The following is a 23,334-nucleotide window of genomic DNA, read 5'->3' as shown; positions in this document are numbered from 1 at the left end:
GTGTCACTGTGGGAATGGGGGATGTTTAGGATGTTGATGATGATGGTGATGAAGAAAAAGGGTTTGGTGAGATGGAAAAAGTTGATAAAGCAAAATGCAGTAATGGGAAATGCAGTAGAAAATGAGAACACATAGCAGCAGAAGTAGAATGTATTGCATCTTATTAGAAGGATTGGTGAGGGGAAAAATGGGAAGAAAGGAAGGAGACCTGAGAAGAGGAGACTGCATTATGCACATCCTTGTTATCTCTTGCCTGAGCAAGACTTTTGGCTGTGGAGGTAGAGAAAGGAAGGGACACATTTTGTGTGTGTTGTAGATGAAGAAGTGACTGCATTTTGCACAAATTTGGATTTGAAATTAGGAGGACAGAAAGAGTACTGGAAAATTATCCCTAGATTGTGAATCTGCAAAGTTCAGAGTGCTGTGCGTGCCCGAAATATTGATGGCACAGTATGATTAGTCAAGTAAGTATTCATCTATTGCTGGAATTCACTAGAATTTTTATGACACATATTTTCTTAACTACAGGCTAAACAAGAATTATAGACATTGAGCCTTCTTTGAATTCATTTACAGACTTTAATTTTTGCTATAATAGGTGGTTTTTAATTTAGGTGAGGTTAAGGTAAATGTGGAGTCCAGCTGCTACATGCTGAAATTTTATAAATCTTTGAAATTTAATGTTTGTGTGCACTCAATTTTGCTTATTTGTCATATAGAATAGACTCATAATTAAAACTTTGGGTGTTCTTTGTAAAAGGCAGAGATGCTTTAATAAAGGGCTTGCTATACATATGAGGGGATGTTTGCGAGAGAATGTAACTAAAATAATCTAAAGTCATATTATTCCGTGTAATACTTCATGCAATACAGGCTTTTGTAATGCACAGATAAGGAAATCACCTAATCCTGTGCCTAACTCTGAGCACATGCTTAAAGTCCTTTTGAAGTCAATGGGATTTAAGTAAATATCTAAGTGCTTTCCAGAATAGGTATTAACATAAGAATGCCCTTAATAGGTATTGTAATATGGAGGTGTTTTGGCAATTTCAGGATATTAGAACCAATAAAATACTACACTATTTGTCTTTTCCTTTGAAATTCCTTTAGAATTGTGTTGTCATAGAATCATAGAATCATAGAATTCAAGATCAGAAGGGACCATTATGATCATCTAGTCTGACCTCCTGCAAGATGCAGGCCACATAAGCCAATCCACCCACTCCTGAACTAATTCTCTCCCTTGACTCTGCTGTTGAATGCTCCAAATCATGATTTAAAGACTTCAAGAAGCAGATAATCCACCAGCAAGCGACCCCTGCCCCATGCTTCGGAGGAAGGCGAAAAACCTCCAGGGCCACTGCCAATCTACCCTGGAGGAAAATTCCTTCCCGACCCCAGATATGGCGATCAGCTGATCCCCGAGCATGTGGGCAAGACTCTCCAGCCAGACCCTCTGGAAAAGGCTAACAATATCCCAACATTGACCCTTTGTACTAATTACCAGTGTGGCACGTTATTGACCTATTGACTAAACCCGTTATCATACCATCCCCCCCATAAACTTATCCAGCTTAATCTTAAAGTCATGGAGGTCCTTTGCCTCCACTGTTTCCCTTGGGAATGTGAATTTCCCTTGTCATGTGAATTGCTGTTAAAATGGTAGGTTACACTTTCCAGTATCATCATGTACCATTTGGAATAACAGCAGTAGCTTTGAATAATGATGTTTTAATGTAAAAATAACCTACTTTACGCAGACTTGTTATCAAGAGGTCAATAGCAAAGACTGTATGAAAAAAAAAATTATTTTATTTTAAATTATATGTATTTGAGAGCATTCTGACAAGGAGCAAGAAAAGCTCATAATAGAGAAATTGAGTAGTGCATTATAGTCAATTTATAACAAATCATGAAGTATGGTGTCAGAATATATTCATGCTAATTCCCTGCAAGAGTTTGTAAAAACAACTATATTGTCTTTCAGTGTATGCCAGAGAGAACTAAAGATCTGAGTATATTATATACATCTTTTTTTCAGTAAGATTCTGAATAGGGTTTTCTGTTGAGAAAACTAAAGATTAGTAGACTATGACTACACGGTAATTGCTACTGATAAATAGGCTTTATTTTATGTAGCTCTTCAGCATTGCTGCATTGGGAGAGATGTAAATGTACATTGTCCCAGCAGGTGCTCCAGTATTATTTGTACCAGCAAGCACATTATCTCTTGGAATATAAAAAAACCAGTGCACCTTCTGAACACATGCAGAAAGGAGCTACATCCACAGAGGTAGACAGTCAGGCAGGGCCATGGTCCTTCCCCACCCAGACTTCTCTGTGTGTGTGTGTGTGTGAGAGAGAGAGAGAGAGTGTTCTACATCTCACTTGTGAAGGACTGGGCACAATTTAACTCATTTTACGATGTAGAATCTGGATATGACAGAATGGTCAGCAATATATGTTAAACAGAAATCATTTTGAGTTTTGCAAGTAGATTAAAAAGTTAATATTTGCTTACTGGTACCATAGAGATCTCCAAAGTTAATTGGAAACTGATCATATCAGATACCAGTGTTCACTAATTATTGGCCAGTATTGGCTTTTTAATGACTGCCACTCTAAATGTTCTTTAAAATATTGTGCATTCTTTTTAACAAACATAGGCATTGTCCTGTGTGGTTTAAAATAGAGTGGAGAACTTGGTTTGCTGAAAAGTTGCTTTAGCTTTTACTTGCCTTAAATATCTTACGTAAAATTGTTATTTATCATATATTTTATTTGTAACATTTTCTTTTATCATCTGTTGTTTTTAGAATCATCATCTATGAATTATATTGGTACCTACTTCTGGTATGTTCTTGAATGCTATCTGGAATGTTTTGTTGTTGATTTCCATTTTGATGTTTCTTTAACATTTTTTTTTAAATATACTTGTCATACAGGTGCCAGTTGTAGTTAATTAAGAGGATTGTTCTAGTTCAAGTAAGGAGAGCTGTTTCTTGTCTCTAGTCATTGACATCTATAATTGAAGATGTCAGTTATGAAGACTGATAGTGTCAGTGTTCTTTTTAATATTTTTTTCCCAGTGGATTATATCTTAGCACCAGCTAAAATATAAAGAAGTGTCATATGCTTTTTCTACAAGCATTCTCTGAATTGGGAGGTGATATTATTTAGCATGTTCAAAGCTTCTTGCTTAACGTGGTGCTAACAATATGCAATGCTGCCTCCCAAAGGAATTTATATATATTACACTTTCTTATATAGTGTATAATCAGCTGTTATGCTGTGTTGATATTCATAACCTGTACAACTGTTTTAATATATGACGCTGCTGATTATATCACTTTAGTTGTAAGCAGTTATCAAATGTCTAAAACAAATTAATAATATTACTCAGAATGAAAAGACATGTATGTGGATGTGATCAAAATATAAATATGGGGAGAAGCAGTCCCTTGTAGCGATTAAAAAACTGGAGAGGTTCATTTCATCATTCATTAATATAGTACAATATGTAGTTCGATTTGACTTTGTTTGAAGTACAACACAACATCCATTCTTAATGTATTATGATGACTTTGAGTATTGCTAGCTTGCAAACTCCTGTCTGACTTTTAATCCAGCAGTTTCACTTCTCTTTTGCTTGGGTGGAAAGAATAATGATGGTAAATATCCAGTTCCATGATACACTATTTTGAGCTCCATAGAGCCAGTTGGAGCAAAAATAGCTTTATAAGTTACTCATTTGGCTCTCTAATTGTAGTTACAAATTTAAAAAAAAAATCAGATCCAAAATTCACGTTTAACTGCCTCAAATCTTAGTAGAATCTCACCTTTAGTCATTAAAAAAAGCTGCTCAGAGCTAATCATACAGTTAGATTTATTCCTTTGGATCATTTGATATGAGGAGAAATATAGCACTTAACTATTAAAAATTTATCCAGCTCAGAAATTTTTGCTATCAGGCAAATTTTATAAGATGGCTTCTCTTGTATATTTTATAAAGATTCAACTCCAAAAAAGGTTTCAGAGTAGCAGCCATGTTAGTCTGTATCCGCAAAAAGAACAGGAGTACTTGTGGCACCTTAGAGACTAACAAATTTATTTGAGCATAAGCTTTCATGGGCTGCAGCCCACTTCATCGGACACATAGAATGGAACATATAGTGAGGAGGTATATGTACATACAGAGAACATGAAAAGGTGGGAGTTGCCAAAAAAAATCCCTTATATGCAAGGGTCTTTCATTTATGTATGATTCAGACTAAAACTCCAGGCTAAAAATCAGAAAAAAGAGGAATTCATGTTTTCCCATACCTGGACGATTGATCAGTGAGGGGGACAAGTTTTATGATCACATGCACTTACATAGTCCAGAATGCAAGATTGCTCCTTTGTTCCCTTCAAGAGTTGTTGAAGTTGGACTATCGCCGAAATTGTCAGGCATTGAATGGGCTTGTTCAAGTGCCTCTGGCAGTTCCTCATTCTTTCCAGTGGTGGACAGTTCAGAGTAATGTATGCCAGGGTGTTCCCTTTGCTCATCTCCCCACCTCCTCTCCCCAAACAAGACCATAAATACTGATGCTTACACAATAAATTGGGGAGTACATCTGGGGGAACTGAAGGTACAAGGTTTGTGGATGGAGCAGGAAGCATCTTTTCATATCAACTTCAGGCCATTTACAATGCATGCAAGGTATTTTGAGCACTAATCAAGGGTGTGGCAATTCACATACTCACTGACAACACCACCGTGATGTATTATGTGAACAAGCAAGGGGGAGCTCACTCCAGTCAGCATTGTCAGAAGGTGATAAAATTGTGGAGAGAACATTGAAGAGAACATCATTCCCATAGCCATTTATTTACCAGGGGCCCAGAATTACTTGGCCAATCATCTAATCAGGAACTTCTCCCTAAATAATGAGTGGTCTCTAAAGATCAGTGTGCTGAAGTCCATCTTTAGACAATGGGGCACTCCTACTATAGACCTGCTTGCAATGGAGGACAATAAGAAGGGCCGTCACTTTTTTTCTCTCATGCAGGTCTCAGTCCAGGTTCCCTGACTGACACATTTCATCTGAATTGTGGATCGGCCTTGATGTATGCTTTCCTCCCTGATCCCAATCACTCCTCAGGTCATCCTCAAGCTGAAGATGGATCATGCCAGACTGATTCTCATTACACTAGCTTGGCTGAGACAGTGCTGGTTTTCTGACTTCCTCAGTCTCTCTGTTCATCCACTCCATTCCTCTTCCTTGTTGTACTGCTCTACTGACTCAGATTTTGCATCCAGCTCTGCAGTCTGCACCTCACTGCATGGATATCGCATGGCTAGATAAGGAGAAAGCGTGCTGTTCTGCATTTGACAGTTTCTCCTTAATAGTAGAAAGCCCTCTACTAGGGTTACGTATTTAGTTAAGTGAAATTGTTTTTCAACTTGGTTCCTGGCCTGGGGAGTTCAACTGAACAGGCCTGCATTCAGGACATTTTGGAGTACTTATTATCCCTTCAGTCCTCTGGCCTGTCAGTCAGTTCATTGAAAGTCTACTTAGTGGTGATTTCGGCATTTTATCCTCCAGTTCAAGTAAATCAGTTTACTCAAACTCCATGGTAGTTGGATTTCTGAAAGGGATCACTCATCAAAGTGATTCCTCTGTGGAACCTTAACATTGTGTTGGCAGCTCTCATGGGTCCCCCCATGGCAACTTGTTTTCTATCTCTCCTATGCCAAAAGGCAGTGTGTCTTGTTGCCATAACTTCCATGAGAAGAGTTAGTGAGCTTCAGGTCCTAATGGCGGACCTTCTGTATACCCAGTTTTTCAAGGACAAAGTGGCCTTGAGACCTCATCTAAAGTTTTTGTCACAATTTCATCTTAACCAGACAATTTGCTTATCTGTTTTTTTTCCCAAACCTCATTCAGATGTTGATGAACAGCATCTTCATTCCTTGGATGTGAGATGATGCTTAGAATTTTACTTGGAAAGAACTAAGCCAATTTTTCATCACTTCTTCTTCTTCTTTCTGTTTCATTGGTGGATTACAGAAAGGTCAAACGGTCTCCGCACAGACGATTTTCAGATGGATAACAGCCTGTATTACAATGGCTTGTGGGATAGCTCAGACTTAACTTCCACAGAGGCAAGGGGCCATTTGATAATGTCCCATAGATCACGTTTCTCAGTGATGTTTTGATATTAGACATTTGCAGGGCTGCTACTTGGTCTTCCATACATACTTTTACCAAGCATTATGCTATTACAACTGCATCCAGATCAGATGTGAATTTTGGAAAGGCAGTCTTTCAGATGCTCTTTAAGTAGACTCAGAGCCCCACCTCCTTCTGATACTGCTTGTGACTCACCTGAGTGGAATGCAGGTCTGCAACCACTCAAAGAAAAGACTGGTACTTACCTGTACTGTATCTGTTCTTTTAAATTTGGGTACAGATATGTATTCCATACTCCACCTTTTGTCCCCTCTGCATCAGAGTCTCAATCCTTGACTTTCAGTGCAAAGGAACTGAGAGGGGTCGGCACCATATATTCCTTGGGGAGGAGATGAGGGGCCAGTGGATATGACTGCCACCCCTCTGAGTACTGCTAGGCTACCTTCTCTGGCTTTGGTGCACAGGGCATGCGCACATCCAAGTGGAATATATGCATGCACCCACATTTTGAAGAACAACAATTTATAGTACTGTAGTAAGGTAAGTAGTCATTTTTTCCCTTGAGTTTAGGGGTTTGTTTTGTTTTTTAAGTTGCTATCTGTATAGCACTACAAGGCTATGCAACAGCATCCTTATGTTTTGTAAAAGCAGCAAAGAGTCCTGTGGCACCTTATAGACTAACAGACGTTTTGGACAGGACTCTTTGCTGTTTTTACAGATCCAGACTAACTCGACTACCCCTCTGATACTTATGTTTTGTGTGTATCAACTTTTGAGACTTCTCATACTTCACTCTAAGTCTGATGCAAATAATTCCATACAAGTAAGATGTATTCTTTCAAAATTACTCATATTTTTCTTTGACCTTGTACCTTTCCTAATTTGACAGTTTATCAGCTGTTTCTAATTGGCTTCTTTCTGGCTTCCTATGGTCTCACTGCAGGATTAATCCTAATTACTCTTGGATTATTCTTATCCTGTTTTTAGTTTGAGTTAATGGTGGGGTTGATGATTTTGTAGGTCATGGGGCTTACAAATGCTTTCACAGCACGGACTACATCTTAATAGGGAGATTATTTCATGAACCAGCTCCTTTCATGTTCATAATTGTATGCACCAGCTTCCCTTTATTCTTGATACCATTGTACCAGCAATTAAAGCAATTGTTCATGTGTGGTGGGAGAAAGTAATATTAGGGAAGGTAATTAATAAGTATGTATTAAACTGTATTTTATTAACTTTGTTAGGTGGAAACGGGGAAGTTCCTACAACAACAGCAAAGCTCCTAGAATGTGAACAAAATTATGCATGTGAATAGTTCCATTGGTTGCAAGGGACCCACTTTCATGCTTAAATACTTCGGCATATTGGGGCTCAGGTCAAGAAGGAAAAGGAAAACAAAAGAAGTTCAGAGAAAGGGAACCTGGCCTTTCCTCTCTCTCAAGTAGAGTTCTGTTTTCTTTGGAAGAATCAGATTCTGTGTACTAAACTGTTTTTTCTTTTTTCATCTCATCCCAGTATTCTAGTGGCCTGGTGTTTAGGCTGATTCCAAGAAAAGAGCAATTGGCACCAGCCAAAGCTGTCTCTGCTGCCTACTTATCCCTAACTCAACAAGATTAATCACTCAGTCATCACATATCTCAGACTTTCCTCTGCACCTACTCAGCAGGCCAAAAAAAAAAGTAAAAAATATTGTTCATTGCTTTTACACACACACACACACACACACACACACACACACGATATATCACAAATGTATTAAATCCAGGATAGTGATTTAAAAAAAAAACAAATTAGATTATTGGGTGACCAAGCCCAAATGACTATAAATGTATCAGATGGAAATTATCCCCATATTTTTAGGGGCTTAGCCTTATCCACTAGATGATTTCTCATTGAAGTTTAGGCTGTTCATTTCACACTTATTCCTACTTTGCTAAGAATTAACCTGTAAAAAGATTTATGCTTAAACTAAGTCTGGGGAAAACGGAACTGAAACAGCAAAATCTCCAGGTTGCCAATTTGCTTAAGTCAGTGACATTTTCCCACTTCTCTCTGGCTGGATTCATGTGTTTAGCTTCTACTGAGCTGCTCCATATGGATAAATTGGAGGCTCGTGCAGTCATCCCACTATACCAGTACTTGGAAAGCTGGGGAAAAACAAATACAAGCATTTATCTTTCTAAACACTGTTAGAGGGCTTTTCCTTCACCCTCCCACTTCCCTGGTTCTTGTCATGCAGACAGCAAGCAGCAAGCGAACAGAAGTCCTAAATGCAGGCAATGCGCTGTTTATTGGGGTTAGTTTGCAAGCAAGCATATTCTGAAGCCCTTCACACCAGTCGGACTTATCTCTATATACCTATAGTCTGTTCCCCAGTGTTCCATTCCCAGCACTGATGCCGCAGAGCATTTACCCCGTGTCCCCCTTCCCAGCTCTGATGCCACAGAGCGTTAACCCCAAGTCCCCCTTCCCAGCTCTGATACTGCAGAGCCTTGCCTGTGTCCCTGTTCCTATTCCCCCCCCTTAGCAAGCATGATTCCAATTTCCCTTCCTGCCACTTCCTATTTGACCTGTTTGTATAGTAATATTCTCAGCTATACCTTAATCAATTATTTTACTGAAAATGTAACCAACCAATCCAAACATATTGTAACATAATTCTCTAACCAATTATATCCCACTACCCTAATTAACTTACACCTTAGCAAAATTGATTATACAGCAGACAGAAACAATTAAAGAACCAGAGAGATTAACAATAGAAAAGTGGGGGCCATGAAGATAAAATAATATAGAAATGAGGGTTTCACAACCATTGATATTAACATTCCTTGTACTGCTATTATTTTTTACACAACTGTACCCCGATTACACTCCCATCTTGTACAATCAGAGACAGTTAAGTTCCAGTAGAAACTCCTTATGTTTCTTTAGTGATTTTGATTAACTCGTCCAGTAGTCAAATAATATAGATCAGAGTATCTGGTACCTGGAGCAGTCCTCTACAGACCATTTCTGTGCGAAAAGGGCCCATTTTCCCTCAGAATAGTTATAAAGGCTCCTTGGAACAAACACATGGTGGTGGTAGTAGGCACCTGACCCCCATAGCACCTCCCTAGCAAAAGTGCAGTCTGTTGCTGACTTCCGACACAGTGGTAGAAAGTCTAAGCCAAACGGTTAGTATAGAAGTTTGAAAGACCCACACTTCCAATTCATTGATGAAACACATTTGCCCATTATCATTGATTTACTTCAAGACACATTCCAGGAATGAAGGGTAACAATGTAATTTAGTGACTGGTCTGGCCTATAAAAAGACTACTGAGAGATCCAACATAAACACAACAGTCAGCTGTTTATTTTAAATCCAGCAGATAATTTAAGACTCTGATTAGAACAGTCTCAACTCTAAGGAAAACCAACAGGGAGATTGGAATCTACCTGCTATGTCATTGGTGTCCAAATGGTCCTGCCATGAGGGCAGGGGACTGGACTCGATGACTTCTCGAGGTCCCTTCCAGTCCTAGAGTCTATGAAAAAAAAATGCACCTGGAACTGAATAAGCACTGATGTACCAAACACCATCCCCAAAACGGGAGGTTTGAGAGTAAACAGTATAATCAAGCTCTTCATTGTCCAGACTTGGTTCCTTTTTAAAAGGAATGATCCCAGAATTTAAAGATAGTTGGCACTTTACCATTTGCTTAGTAAGTTGTTGATAATACCGGTCAGTAATGACAGCTAATGTTCAAATCTCAAGTGACCAAGATGGAAAAACAAGTGGTTAGCCTCACAGGAAACTCAGAAGACTATAGAATCTCTAGTCAGAGAATTAATTGAATGTAATCAGTGCATTTCAGACCATTAGGATATCGTAATCAAAAGCTCCAAAGAGACAAAGGAATCTCACAAAACTGGGTGACGGGGCAGCAAAATGGCAGATGAAATTCAATGTTGAAAAATGCAAAATAATGCACATAGGAAAACGTAATCCCCACTATACGTATAAAATGATAGGGTCTAAATTAACTGTTACCACTCAAGAAAGAGATCTTGGAGTTATTGTGGATAATTCTCTGAAAACATCCACTCAATGTGCAGCAGCAGTCAAAAACAGCTAACAAAATGTTGGGAATCATTAAGAAAGGGATAGATAATAAGACAGAAAATATCATATTGCCTCTATATAAATCCATGGTATGCCTACATGTTGAATACTGCGTGCAGATGTGGTTCCTCCATCTCAAAAAAGATATATTGGAATTGGAAAAGGTTCAGAAAAGGGCAACAAAAATGTTTAGAGGTATGGAACAGCTTCCATATGAGGATAGACTTTTCAGCTTGGAAAAGAGACAACTAAGGAGGGGATATGATTGAGGTCGATAAAATCATGACTGGTGTGGGGAAAGTAAATAAGGAAGTGTTATTTACTTCTCATAACACAAGAACTAGGGGTCACCAAATGAAAGTAATGGGCAGCAGGTTTAAAACAAACAAAAGGCAGTATTTCTTCACACAACACACAGTCAACCTGTGGAACTCTTTGCCAGAGGATGTTGCGAAGGGTTCAAAAAACCCCAAACTAGATAAGTTCCTGGTGGATAGTCCCTCAATAGGATGGTCAGAGATGCAGATCCATGCTCTGAAATATCCCTAGCCTCTGTTTGATAGAAGCTGGGATTGGGTAACATGGAATGGACCATTTGATGATTTCCCTGTTCTGTTTATTCCCTCTGAAGCACCTGGAATTGACCACTGTCGGAAGACAGAATACTGGGCTAGATGGACCATTGGTCTGACCCAGTATGGCTCTTTTTATATCTAAGTCTGCTCTGGTTGACCCAATTTAATTTGAAGAGTGTGATTTTTATTACAATAATTGTATGGTGTTTCTCAATCATCAGTATCCTGAGTAGTGGGAGGTAGTAGATGGTGGTTTGGAAATAAAATAAGTACTTTTTTTTTTTTTAAGATTTGAATAGCTTTTCTTTCAGCCTTCACAGTGTGCCAGTCAGTTTACTCATCATGCTACTGGAAAAATCATCTTCTTTATTCACTGTTCCACTTAACTGTGTGCATATGTATTGCTCTCTTGAAAACTTGCACTGACTTCTGGTCTTCATCTGCATCAAGCTCAAACTCTTTAACTTCCTCTGCAAAGTTCTGTACATTGTGGCTCCTGACTACATTTCCTTTTCTCCACCTACAACCTTTGTTCTGCCAACTCATCACATTTCAATGCTTTATTGATATCCTCCTCTCAGAAGCAACTTTTTGCCTTCTATCACCATTCTCCATATGCCAGGAATGCACACCCAGACACTTTGCACCTTGTAGATTCTTAAATCTGTCTTCAAGACTCATTAGTTTCAGTTAGTCCCTCTCTGTCTTGGGACTGGTTCTGTGCTTAGACAATTGCAAATCTCCCATTGATGTTTAAAGGTGCAGGCCATTATCTCCAGTCCCTTCCCTCTTGCTCCCTCAAATTTAAATATTTATCATGTAAGTGAACAAATGCAAAACACTTATTTATACATTTTTATTTTAAAAAAATAATTATCTAGGTGTGTAAGTAGCAAAGAATGTCTCCTGAACTGTGACTGCACCCACTGTAAACTGTGATGCAAAACAGATGTGGCTATAAAAATAATGGGCCACACCATTAGTTAATATTAATCTGCATAAATCCATTGGCTTCAATGGAGTTTTTCCAGTCTACACCTGCTGGGAATCTGGCCCAATAAGTGCTATGAGTGCACTTCAGAAATTTCTGCCAGTGTGGGTGATTCTGTGTTTAAACCAGGCAGTCAAAACAGAACTTTTTAATTGTGACCCCTGCAATATTGAGGTTAATCCAGTGTGAATTTAGAGTCTTCTGTAGTTTACATATATGAGTCAAGTTTCAAAGGTACTTAGAACAAATATAAATCCAGATTATTAAATATTTGCAACTTAAAAGAAGGCTGCGTAACTGAATCCTGGCTGATGTTTTTCAACGAGGATTTGGAAAACAGTAAATTATATTCCTAAATCATTAAAATAAGTCAAAGGAAAATGAGCAACATAGTTAATACCCCCCCCCCAAATTTGCCTACCTTATGAAAAAACTACCATTTATTTTTGTTATAATAAAAAATAATCATTCTGAAAATATGTGAAACACCAGTAAGCCTCTGGGACCTCCTTTGTCTTTGAAGTCATCTTTTTAAATAGATTTAAAATTATTTTTGTAATTTGGCAGGAATGTGTTTTGAGATAACAGAACTGATTCTAAGCAAGGCAAGGAATACTGTACCTACTGTTGACCAGCGGAGAGGAAGTCTGGCAGCATTAGAAGTAGTGACAAAGGTAGCAAACTATGAAAAGTATTGGTTCTTTGGTGCCCCAAAGTAGATTATTTGTTCATTGAACAATAAGATATGGTGGGGCGTGAAATTTATTGCATTAATTTACTCCTAGTGCTGTGGTGGACATGAAGCCAAATACTGAGTGCTGTCAAATGAACCATGTGTACATGAAAATTACAACACAGATCTGTCTCTGGAGAGTCTTATTGCAATTATAAAAATGTATTCCGTCCTTCCAGGGAGGAAGTCCTTGGGCTTGTTTGCTTTGTACCAGCAACTTTGGCTGCTTGGAGAGCAGAATTGATAGACTTTGCAGGAAGCCAGATCCAGTCTTCCTCAACTGATGGGACAGTTGCACACCAGCTTAACACTGAGAGTAAAAGTAAACAAGGAGGTTGATTCTGAGGATTGATAGGCTTTTTCTAGGAGAAAAGCATGATAATTCTATTCATTTTGTATTATGAAATCATGTGTTTGTTTAGGTTGGAAGCTTTCTGAGAATTTACAGTCTGCATACAAAACAAGCCAGTGCTGAGAACCAGCCTGATGTTTCCTATGTAGAATTTCATCTTCATGGTGGCACCTGTTATGGTCGAGGAATTAGGGTCTTGCCAGAAAATAATCCCGATGTCAAAGAACTAAAAGCGTAAGTTTTGTAAATAATCTTTGAGACTAGTCTGGACATTTTAAATGCAGTATTTTAGAATTTTAGTTCCAGTAAATATTAAGCTATTTACATTTGTAAGTGCTTTAGGGACTGATTACATGTAAGTACCTAGTGCTTCTGGAGTGGAATGAGGTTGCTGTTTGGCTCTACCATACCACAGAACAGTTTTCAAAAGAGGGTAGGCAAGTGAGGATTAAATTTTCCAAATGAAACTATAAGAAGAGTTTAGATTAACAAATCATAATGGTCCAAGTTATGATTTAGTCAAGCTAGCAGGTGTTGTAGACATAATACTCTTTTAAAAAGTGACATGTAGTCTTTTAATGATGAAGATGCCAATTCAGCAAAATAATTAAGCATTTGCTTCACTTAAAGCATGTGCTTAGGTCTAATTGAAGTCAGTGGGATTTAAACCCATGCTTAAGGCAAGGCACATCAATAAATACTTTATTGAATTAGGGCTCATAGGCAACGAATAGCTAAGGTTCAAGGTCTCAATTTTATATTTCATCAGAAAGTCTGCACTTCCAGCAGCACAGTTCTTTCTTTGTGCTATATAGGATATTGATTCAGAGGGTCTCCCCTACTGCATCTTCAATAAACATGCCCTTGGATTCTTTTCTGTTCAATGTCCATACAAGAGTTTCTATTGTAGCTAAACATCCTAGTTGGACTCTGTGAATAAAAGGTTCACATCTTTGCTACCTTTAAGATCTATTGAAAACCACAGAAAATGTATATATTTGTATCTTTAAAATTTTGTTCTTTCTTTATAGATTCATGGATTCTGTGAATCTCACAGAGTCTCAAACTGTGGAGAGCATGTCTTCAATGGAATTGGATGGCATTTTTGGTAATCTATCATGTAAGACCAATTGGAAATTGATTCACTCCCTCTTGCTACATAAAAATAGTACTGGTCATGTTATATTTAATATTCTTTAAACAAAAATTATTTGGGAGATACAAGATACATATGGACCTATTAGACCAGAAACCAATATTCACTTATTCTTCTATCTCACAGCAGAAGTTTGTCATGCAAATGAATGTTTGTCATGTAAATAAATTAATGTTAAAAACAACTTGGTAAAGAGTTAATTTAAACACAGAGGGTAAGATCTTCACTTCACTTTAATGTAGCACTGTTTTCAAACAGCACTGTGTTAAAGCACACTAGAGAACATTTAGTGCGCACCAGCAGGGTACACACACCAATTAATGTGCAACTAGTGTGCTTCAGAAAGCACACCCCCATAGCGCATTACCCCACTGTGTATAAGCCCTTAACAGGAAGCATGTTCATGAAAATCAGAATGCTGGTTTAAGGAAACTCATATCAAAATTAAGGTCTCTACCTAAGAAAGAGGCTACCCTGTGCCTATGATGATACATAGGAATAGTAGCAAAATAGTCACTCCCTCTGTTTTGAAGAACTAAGATTCTAGAATCTGTTTTCCTTTCTGGGCACTTCACGAGTGTTAGAACGAAATGGAAGTATGTATGTTACCTGCATAAATCTCCCAATAATCAAAAAGTCAATAGACCCATATGAGCTAATATACAGATGTTTAAGGGAATGATCCTGTGGTTTTAGAAATTCAGTACACACTTTTTTATTTTTTTAAAAGTTTGTAATTGGAGGGAAAAGTTTGCAGCTGCTATTGGATTTATATTTAATATACCTTCTTCGAGTGATCGCTCATGTGTATTCCACAGTAGGTGTGCGTGCTCGTCATGTGCACTGGTGCTGGAAGTTTTTCCTTTAGCAGTACCAGTAATGGGGGAGCACTGCTGCGACCCCTGGAGTGGTGCTCTATATCGCGGTATAAGGGGAGCTGCGCACTCCCCCCACCCTCAGTTCCTTCTTGCCACCAGTGAAGGTGGTCGGAACTTCGTGCTCCAGCTCTGCGGCAGCCTTTCTAATTGACCTTAGTGGTACCATTGCTAGAGTTAGTAGTTTCAGTTGTTAGAGTGGGCTCAGGGCATGCCGCGGGCCCCAGGTTTCAAGTCATACGACTCTTGTCGCCATTCCATGCCAAGGAGTGATCTACATGCTGAGTGTCTCCGCTGTTTGGGTGAAATTCACGTGAGAGAATGCTGCAAGATCTGCAGGTCATTGAAGCCGTGGACTAAGAAGGAGAGGGACATCAGGCTTCGAGCACTCCTTATGGAATCGGCGCTGGCCTCAACTCCAGCGTGCTGAGCAGACTCGGTGCCTGGCATCACATCATCGGTGCGCAGCAAGGCCCCCTCCACCAGCCGGCACCGCTCCCCCTCCAATAAGCAAGGGAAGGGCTCCATCTCACAGCGGCACCAAGAGAAGGAAAGGGGAGAGGCTGGTCCCACATCAGGCAGCCCTCGGTCTCCCCCCCGGGCCCAAAACCTCCGACTCGTGCTGAGCGGAGCAGCCTGGCGCCATCCGCATGCGCGTCTCCTGCGGTCAGGATGCCATCAACACCGGAGGCTCTACAGGCCGCATGGGACATTCTGAGCCTACCCGTACCCAGGGCGCCGCCGGTGACGGGCCCTCGGTCCCGCAGCAAGCCACCGCTGTGTACTCGTCAGTCCCCTCCAGCGCGGCACAGCTCTCGCTCCGAGGACCGATCCCTGCCTTGTTGGACGCACAGTGGCTGGTCAACTTGCAGTTCGTGCTCACCCTTGACGCCAACCAGGCTAATCGGTTCGCCACCCAGGCAGGAGTCTCGAGGTCCCTCCATGCCGCGCGGTGGTGGGCGCAGGCACCGAGACAGGCGCCAGAGACACTCCTCCTCGTGACGCAGTTTCCGTAGCCAGTCCCGACACAATCGACGTCAAAGCTCCCACACTGCCAGACGTTACACATGGGGCTCCCCTCGTGATTCTCTGGCACCGAAGCACCAAAGCTCACAGCGCCGAGGAGAGTACAAGAGCAGCACTTCTGACGGGTACCAGTTCTCGACGTTGAGGACCTGGTCCTGCAGAAGACAGCATAGCAAGCACTACCACTCCTATGGGACCACACTCGACAGCGACCTCAGCCTTGGCACCCAGCCCACCACCTCAGGACTGCGCGGCTCTGCCGGACCAATCAGCGCCACCGGGCCCTCAGCTTGGGCAGTGGCAAGGAGCCCCGTGGCAGGGATAGTGGTGCCAATGGGCACCGTGGCTCCCTCAGCCTCCCCATCTCAGCCGAGGAGCAGATCGGCAGGCCATGAGTTGGCAGCTCCATGCCCAGATTCCGACCTGGGGGTCGATCGCCCAGTACCCATGGAGTCCCACAGCTCCGGGCTGGCTCTCTCACCGACGCTGGAGGACACCATAACGATACCCCCACCCTCTATCCCGCAGGAGGATTTTAAGGCACATCAAGACCTGCTAAAGTGGGTGGCATCCAACCTCCAGCTGCAGGCCAAGGAGATGGAGGGCCCGTCCAACTCCCTTTTTAATGTACTGTCTTCCTTGGCACCGGGCCGTGTGCTGCTATCCCTCCACCAGGGGGTGGCCAACATCTCCATCACCTTGTGGAAAACTCCCGCCTCCTTGGCCCCGATCTCCAAGAAGGCTGAGAGGAAGTACTTCATGCCGGCCCAGAACCATGAGTACCTCTATTCCCGCCCAGCACCTAACTCGCTAGTGGTGGAATTGTTAAACCATCGAGAGCAACAGGGACAGCCCGTGCCCACCCCCAAGAACAAAGATGCCAGAAGACTGGACTCCTTCAGTAGGAAATTTTATTCCTGTGCGAGTTTCCAACTCAGGGTGGCCAATCATCAGGCCTTGCTGAGCCACTATGATTTCAACCTATGGGAGTCCCTGCCAAAGTTCAAACCTCTCCTCCCAGAGCGGGACAGAAAGGACTTTAAGGCTCTGGTGGATGAGAGGGCGGTGGCAACCAAAGCGGCCCTTCAGGCACATCAGATGCGGACGACATGGCAACCCGTTCGATGACGTCCACGATATCTATGCACAGGGTATCGTGGCTCCTCCTGTCCGGGATATCAGCTGAGGCCCAATCCCTCATGGAGGACCTACCATTCGATGGGAAGGCTCTGTTCGCAGATCAGACGGATGTCAGGCTGCACAGGATGAAAAATTCCCATACCACTCTGCAAACCTTGGGCCTCTACGTCCCTCCGGCTAAGGACAAGGCCAAACCGCAGCCGTCGGCTCAATCTGCAAGAAGCAGATACGAGCCCCCGTACAAGAGGCCAAGAGACCAGAAGTGCCGGTCTCAGCGGCAGTCCCACCCTGCCAGGGAGACCCTCCTATTAATAAAGTTTGTGTTCTGCAACCGTTTGTCTGCCTTCTGCAGGGCGTGGTCCTGTATAACTTTGGACCAATGGGTCCTCAACACCATTTCCAGGGGCTACACATTGCAGTTCAGCTCACCCCTGCCCAACCTAGAGCAGTAGGTGGAGCGACTACTACACCTGGGGGCAGTGGAAAGAGTTCCAGTAGAATTCCAGGGCAAGGGGCAGCCTATCTCCACCCAGTGTCTTTCCAGATGGATTACCTCGTGCATACACATGTGCTATGATCTGGCAGGGGTTCCCCCGCCTCCATTCATCAGGGCGCACTCAACGAGGGCTCAGGCCTCATCGGCTGCCTACATAGCTCATGTCCCTATCCTGGTCATCTGTAGGGCAGCCACTTGGGCCTCAGCTCACAGGTTTACTTCGTATTATGCGATCGTCTCACGAACTAGGGATGACGCCGGGTTCAGCAGGGCGGCACTGCGTCCTGGGAACTCGTAAATCCTACTCACCTCCAATACATACAGCTTGGAATCACCTACTGTGGAATACACATGAGCAATCACTCGAAGAAAAAGACAGTTACCTGTTCCATAACTGGTGTTCTTTGAGATGTGTTGTTCATGTCTATTCCACATCCCGCCCTCCTTCTCCTCTGTCGGAGTTGTCCAGCAAGAAGGAACTGAGGGTGGGGGGAGCGCGCAGCTCCCCTTATAGCACGATATAGAGGCACCACTCCAGGGGTCGCAGTGGTGCTCCCTCAGAACAGGTACTGCTAAAGGACAAACTTCTGGCACCGGTGCACATGGCGAGCACACATACCTATTGTGGAATAGACACGAGCAACACAGCTCAAAGAACACCAGTTACGGAACAGGTAACTGTCTTTTTTCATTAGTTATCTCTTTTATATTAATTCTCTTTTGTGTAGAATTGAATCCTGTAGAACCGCATCTATTTAGGAGACCCTTACTGCTCTTAGATTCCACTGTGGTGACCACCATATAGACAGAACCTCAGAATTGCTACAAGACTAAGAAAAATGGTGTTGGGTTTGTTTCCAAGCAAATTACCTGTTAGCTGTCAGATTATGAAGTTATAGACTTCTGAACTTTTGATGCGGTCAGGAACAATGAGAATAGTGAATACATTATTTCTTGAACTCAGTCTGCCAGGCAGGAGAAGTTAATGTCCAGAGCTGTTGATCAGGATAAAAGCATGTTTCAGTGTCCTTGAGCTTAACAGAAATCTATGTCTGTAAAAGGTATCAGATATCCTATAGTGTATGGAATCTAATTGCAGAGATCTTTGCTGTAATACTATTCTTTGTTAACAAATATAGAAAACAAGGTTTGGGTGAAAATAAAAGTGCAGCTCAAATGTGATGAGTAACGAGGGCTGTACTAACATGTACATACACATGTAAACATAAATCTAAGATAAATATTATTATATATGAATAAAGATACCTGCACCTGATGAAGCCTTTTACTGTTAGTCTCTTCTGCTATACAGTTTGAGCAAAACCTAAAGGACACAGAGATAATGAAAAGCAGGTCTTGCCCAAACAGAATGGAATGGACCCTCTTATGGTAAGAGGCATTGTCAGATGCAGGTATTAATCTGTTGTAAAGCACCTTTCATGGTTTAAAACACTTTAAGTGGCACATTCATATGATCATTCATCTCAATTGTCTGCCATTGGACCATATTTGGTCTAGTTAGTGGACAAACAAAACATCTATGAAAAATAAAATAAACACAAGATGTAAGTCAGGGATCAAAAGCAGATGGATTTTTGAATGATTAGGGGATGCCATTACCACTTACAATGTAGATAGGAGACAGATTTTCACAACTAAAAAAATAGAAATTTCTCAACTACAAATGACATCAAGACAAATATAAATGAATTTTTACATAGAGTAGCAAGTTTTCATAAGTGATTACTTTTTTTCCTATTAACTAAAACGCAGCATTTATCTATAACTCAGAATTAATAGCAATCGTACAATGTTAAGTAGTTAGTAGCAATGTCATACTCAATTAACACAACTATTTTTCCTTCAAAATATGTCATTTCTTAACAGACCAGTCATATTCACAGAGATGCCAGCAGTTATCTGTCACAGGTAGGAAACATTTTTTATACCAAGTTAGTAGACTTCTTATAAATAGTCTTGGAAGGATTAGAAGTTTATCTGTAAATTTCAGTTTCAATGTGATGAAAAAAATATTTCCATTGATGATAATCAAAATTTACAGATGGTCCAAATATAAAAATGCTGCTAGAGAATTTACTGGGATTTAATTTAAGGATATTTGCTTTGTATATTTTGACATGTGATGTTGACAATTTGTGTTTTAGTGGTTAGAAAACTTTAACGTTTTGAATCATTACTGTCTGATCCCTCCTAATTGTCGGACCCCCCCCCCATAATTTCCCATATATGTGAAATTTTAAAATGATTAAAAAATAGAAAAAGCTTAAAATAAAAATAGATATCCATCAAAATTATAAGAAAATAAAAATCGAACTCTGTCAAGCCTACTTATAAATAACAAGGATGGATATTGAGATGTTAGCTTACAAAACTGTTGAAGTAATTGTAATTGTCTAATTTCCATTATGAATGTTGTTTTTTAAGGAAGATATGCGTTTAGATATAGATAAAGCCACACAACAAATTGGTCAATTATGTCTATGGGATGCTAATATGTTCATGCTTGTGCTTTCATCCTCTCAACTGGAAGTATCTTGTTTCAATCACCTTTGTTGAAATATCCTATTGCATTTGTTTCATTGTATTGGAACATTTTTAAATGGGAAGAAATTATGACATTTCAAAAATTATTCTTATTAAAATATGTAGGATTTTTCCCTACTTGAATTCTTTTCACCCAGGGTTAAATCACTGCAGACTTTGGAGACGTCTTATGTCTTAAATGCCAAAGGAACCATTTGAAACACTGTACTTGTAAAGTGGAGACTGCAGCCACAGATACATTTCTCAAAAGTTCTTACTCAGCTAATACCTGTTCCTGCCACTTTTTTCATAAAAATGGACATCTGATTGGTCAAAACTGGCTTTAGTGCTGCAAAACCACTATTTTACTTTACCAGGGTTTGCAAATCTAACATTCAGTTCCATGGGAAGTGGAATTGCAGCCATCAGCTGAGTTACTTAGAACCCTTGTCAGTTTTAGCTACAGCTGCGCAAAAATGCTGCTAAAATGATTTCTCAAATGTGCTTACAGACTTTAGGATCCAATAGAGTATCTTTACCTTTTTCAAGAAAATTCTAAATTAAAAAAAAAAAACAGTAGTGCAAATTCTTTTAACACATCCCTGTAATGGTTCCATCCACTCACTCTGTTGTGCACTTCTATTGTTCCAAATATTGTTTCATTGCTTAATAGCTTGTATTTTTATTGCTTAACAGTATTGACAGATCATCAGCATTTGGATGACACAGCACTGAATACTATCTTGAACAGCTCAGTTCCTCAACAATATCGCATTAGAGCAAAACTCAGAACTTTTAAACCCGAGAAGCTCTATCAGTCCGTTAAACTTTATTGTTCAAAATGCAACTCACTGTAAGTGTTTTACATAATAACAGTAAAAGTTACAGATTGCTCAGTATGTTTTAGGAATCTTAGATAAGCTTTTAAATATTTTCATCTTTCTTTTAATACTGAAGATGAGTTGAATTTAAATCCATTTCATTTCAAGCAAAGGCTTAGAAGTTTACTGAAATTAGTTGGGGAAAACTGTAGTCAGATGGGATATGCTTACTAAATTCTGTTCAGTAGCTCCAGAATTCTAGTTTCTGTTCCAGTTCACAAATTTGGCACTCAATTTTTCCCGGGGCCTAGAATCAAGATTTACCTAACCCTTCTCTTACAATTTTTTTGAGTATCCCATCATAATAACCTGTTAGTATCCACGTAACTATCTGTATTTTGGCTTTTAGAATTCTAAAATGGTGGAGACTGTCAGTACAACTAGAGGCAGAGTTTGGCTTTATTTTCAAAGTTATTTTATTAAGGGGGAAAAATATCATTTGAAAACTGTCAAACTGCTACCACGCTATATGTAAACCTGTGTTATATCGGGTCGCATTATAGCAGGTTAGAGGTGTACTTGAAAAGTCACAGCCAGAGTGGGGAGTTTCATCCTGTTTCTGCCTCCCCGCAAACCTGCATAAGAACTGTTCAGAAGTTGCTCTATAAATGGAGCTGAGGAGAGGGGCATTCCATCATGGTATCGGGGGACCCATATATTCCACTTCTCCATCTGTAAAAGGGGAATAATAGCACTTCCCTACCTCAAAGTGCTGTTGTGAGGATAAATACATTAAAGATTGTGATTTGCTTTGAGATCTACTGATGAAAAGTGCCATATGAGAGCTAAGTATTATCATCATAGACTTTAAGGCCAGAAGGAGCCAAAATGATAATCTAGTCTGACCTCAGCCTCACCCTTCTGTAGTAGACCCATACCTCTGGCTGAGTTAGTGAAATCTTCAAGGAATGAGCTTTGTTTTAATAATTCATGGTACACTTCAGTTCTAACAATTTAATGACACTGTCCTTTATTAGACAAACATCTATATTTTACAATTAATAATTAAAGCTGTTACTGGTTTTAAAAAAGTGTGTTCTTCATTTGAGTAGCGCTGTCAAAAAATGCATAGAACTTTTTTTGTAGGAAAATGCCGATTCATCAAAATCAAAACATTCCATGGGAACGTCACTTTTGACAAAATATTGTTTTTAAAAAATTGATGCATTTCAGTAAAGTCAGAAAATTTTGCTTTTAATTTCAGTTACTTTTCATTTCAAAATTTTATTTCATATTAATTTTATTTTTTATATTTTTATTTTAAATAAAATATTTTTAAAAATGAAAAATTTAAAACCAAAATGTTTTGATTGACCCAAACCAAAAAAGTTTGAAAAATTTTGTTCGGTGAGAAAATTTCAAAATTTGATAATTTGTTCCAATTCAGAATGAAATGCTTTTGAAAAAATGGAATTCCTGTGAAATGCAAATTCCTGACCAGCCCACGAGAATTATACACACACACACACACACACACACACACACACACACACAGTACAGGGACTACAACTTTATTCTTAAAAATTAAAAATCATGTAGCAAATGAATAAATACATACATTGGGTACAACTGCCAATAGAAGAAAAAAACAGACACAATTAGTACTGAATACTTTTGCATGCAGTACAGTTATGCGTTCAGAAGCATGCTCTGGTTGGAGTTTTGCTCTTGATTTCTTTGGGAGCAGGAATTGGTGTGAGTAAATGCTTTTTTAAATAGAGATATTCTGAGTTTCTGACATCCTAAAAAAAAAAACCATCTTTTTTTTCATTGTAACAATGTTTCTTGTCTCCTTGTTGCTATTCCACTCAAAGCCAACAAGGCTTTTTCCCCCAACAGAAAGTGTGCCAGACCATTTGTTGTTAAAATTTCATAAGCAGTCCAAGCAGCAAAGAGTCCTGTGGCACCTTGTAGACTAACAGACGTATTGGAGCATGAGCTTTCATGGGTGAATACATCCGACGAAGTGGGTATTCACCCACGAAAGCTCATGCTCCAATACGTCTGTTAGTCTACAAGGTGCCACAGGACTCTTTGCTGCTTTTACAGATCCAGACTAACATGGCTACCCCTCTGATATAAGCAGTCCACTATCTTTGTGTTCATGATTACAATTATACATTGGGTTGATCCTGCAATCTATTCCACTATGCAGAGCAAGGAATGCAATGTGTTTGCACTCCAGCACAAGTTCAAACAGTGGTTATGTGTGGTACAAAGTAAGGTATTGTCTTGCAGTGGAAAGTGGTCTCAAACAGCCGCTGCTCTTGTTTTCTTT

General features: G+C 40.1%; 1 protein-coding gene and 1 long non-coding RNA gene across 15 annotated transcripts in view; one reads left to right on the top strand and one right to left on the bottom strand.

Annotated features, from left to right (window-relative positions):
• Positions 1 to 23,334, top strand: part of POT1 (protection of telomeres 1) — a 177,642-nt gene that overhangs the window by 130,223 nt on the left and 24,085 nt on the right. For all 14 annotated transcript variants that reach the window (XM_039511181.1, XM_039511113.1, XM_039511109.1 and 11 more), the window contains 4 exons: positions 13,009 to 13,172; positions 13,970 to 14,058; positions 19,519 to 19,560; positions 20,872 to 21,028. In XM_039511181.1, coding sequence (XP_039367115.1) covers positions 13,009 to 13,172; positions 13,970 to 14,058; positions 19,519 to 19,560; positions 20,872 to 21,028 — 452 coding nt within the window. The remainder of the gene's footprint in view (positions 1 to 13,008; positions 13,173 to 13,969; positions 14,059 to 19,518; positions 19,561 to 20,871; positions 21,029 to 23,334) is intronic.
• Positions 1 to 23,334, bottom strand: part of LOC120389045 — an 85,032-nt gene that overhangs the window by 56,007 nt on the left and 5,691 nt on the right. The window contains exon 2 of the long non-coding RNA XR_005590731.1: positions 18,502 to 18,626. This is a non-coding gene — a long non-coding RNA (uncharacterized LOC120389045). The remainder of the gene's footprint in view (positions 1 to 18,501; positions 18,627 to 23,334) is intronic.

Source organism: Mauremys reevesii, linkage group 1, assembly GCF_016161935.1.
Source record: "Mauremys reevesii isolate NIE-2019 linkage group 1, ASM1616193v1, whole genome shotgun sequence".
NCBI lineage: Eukaryota > Metazoa > Chordata > Testudines > Geoemydidae > Mauremys > Mauremys reevesii.
The sequence above is the reverse complement of the archived record's forward strand: the minus strand, read 5'-3'. Positions and strand labels throughout refer to the sequence as shown.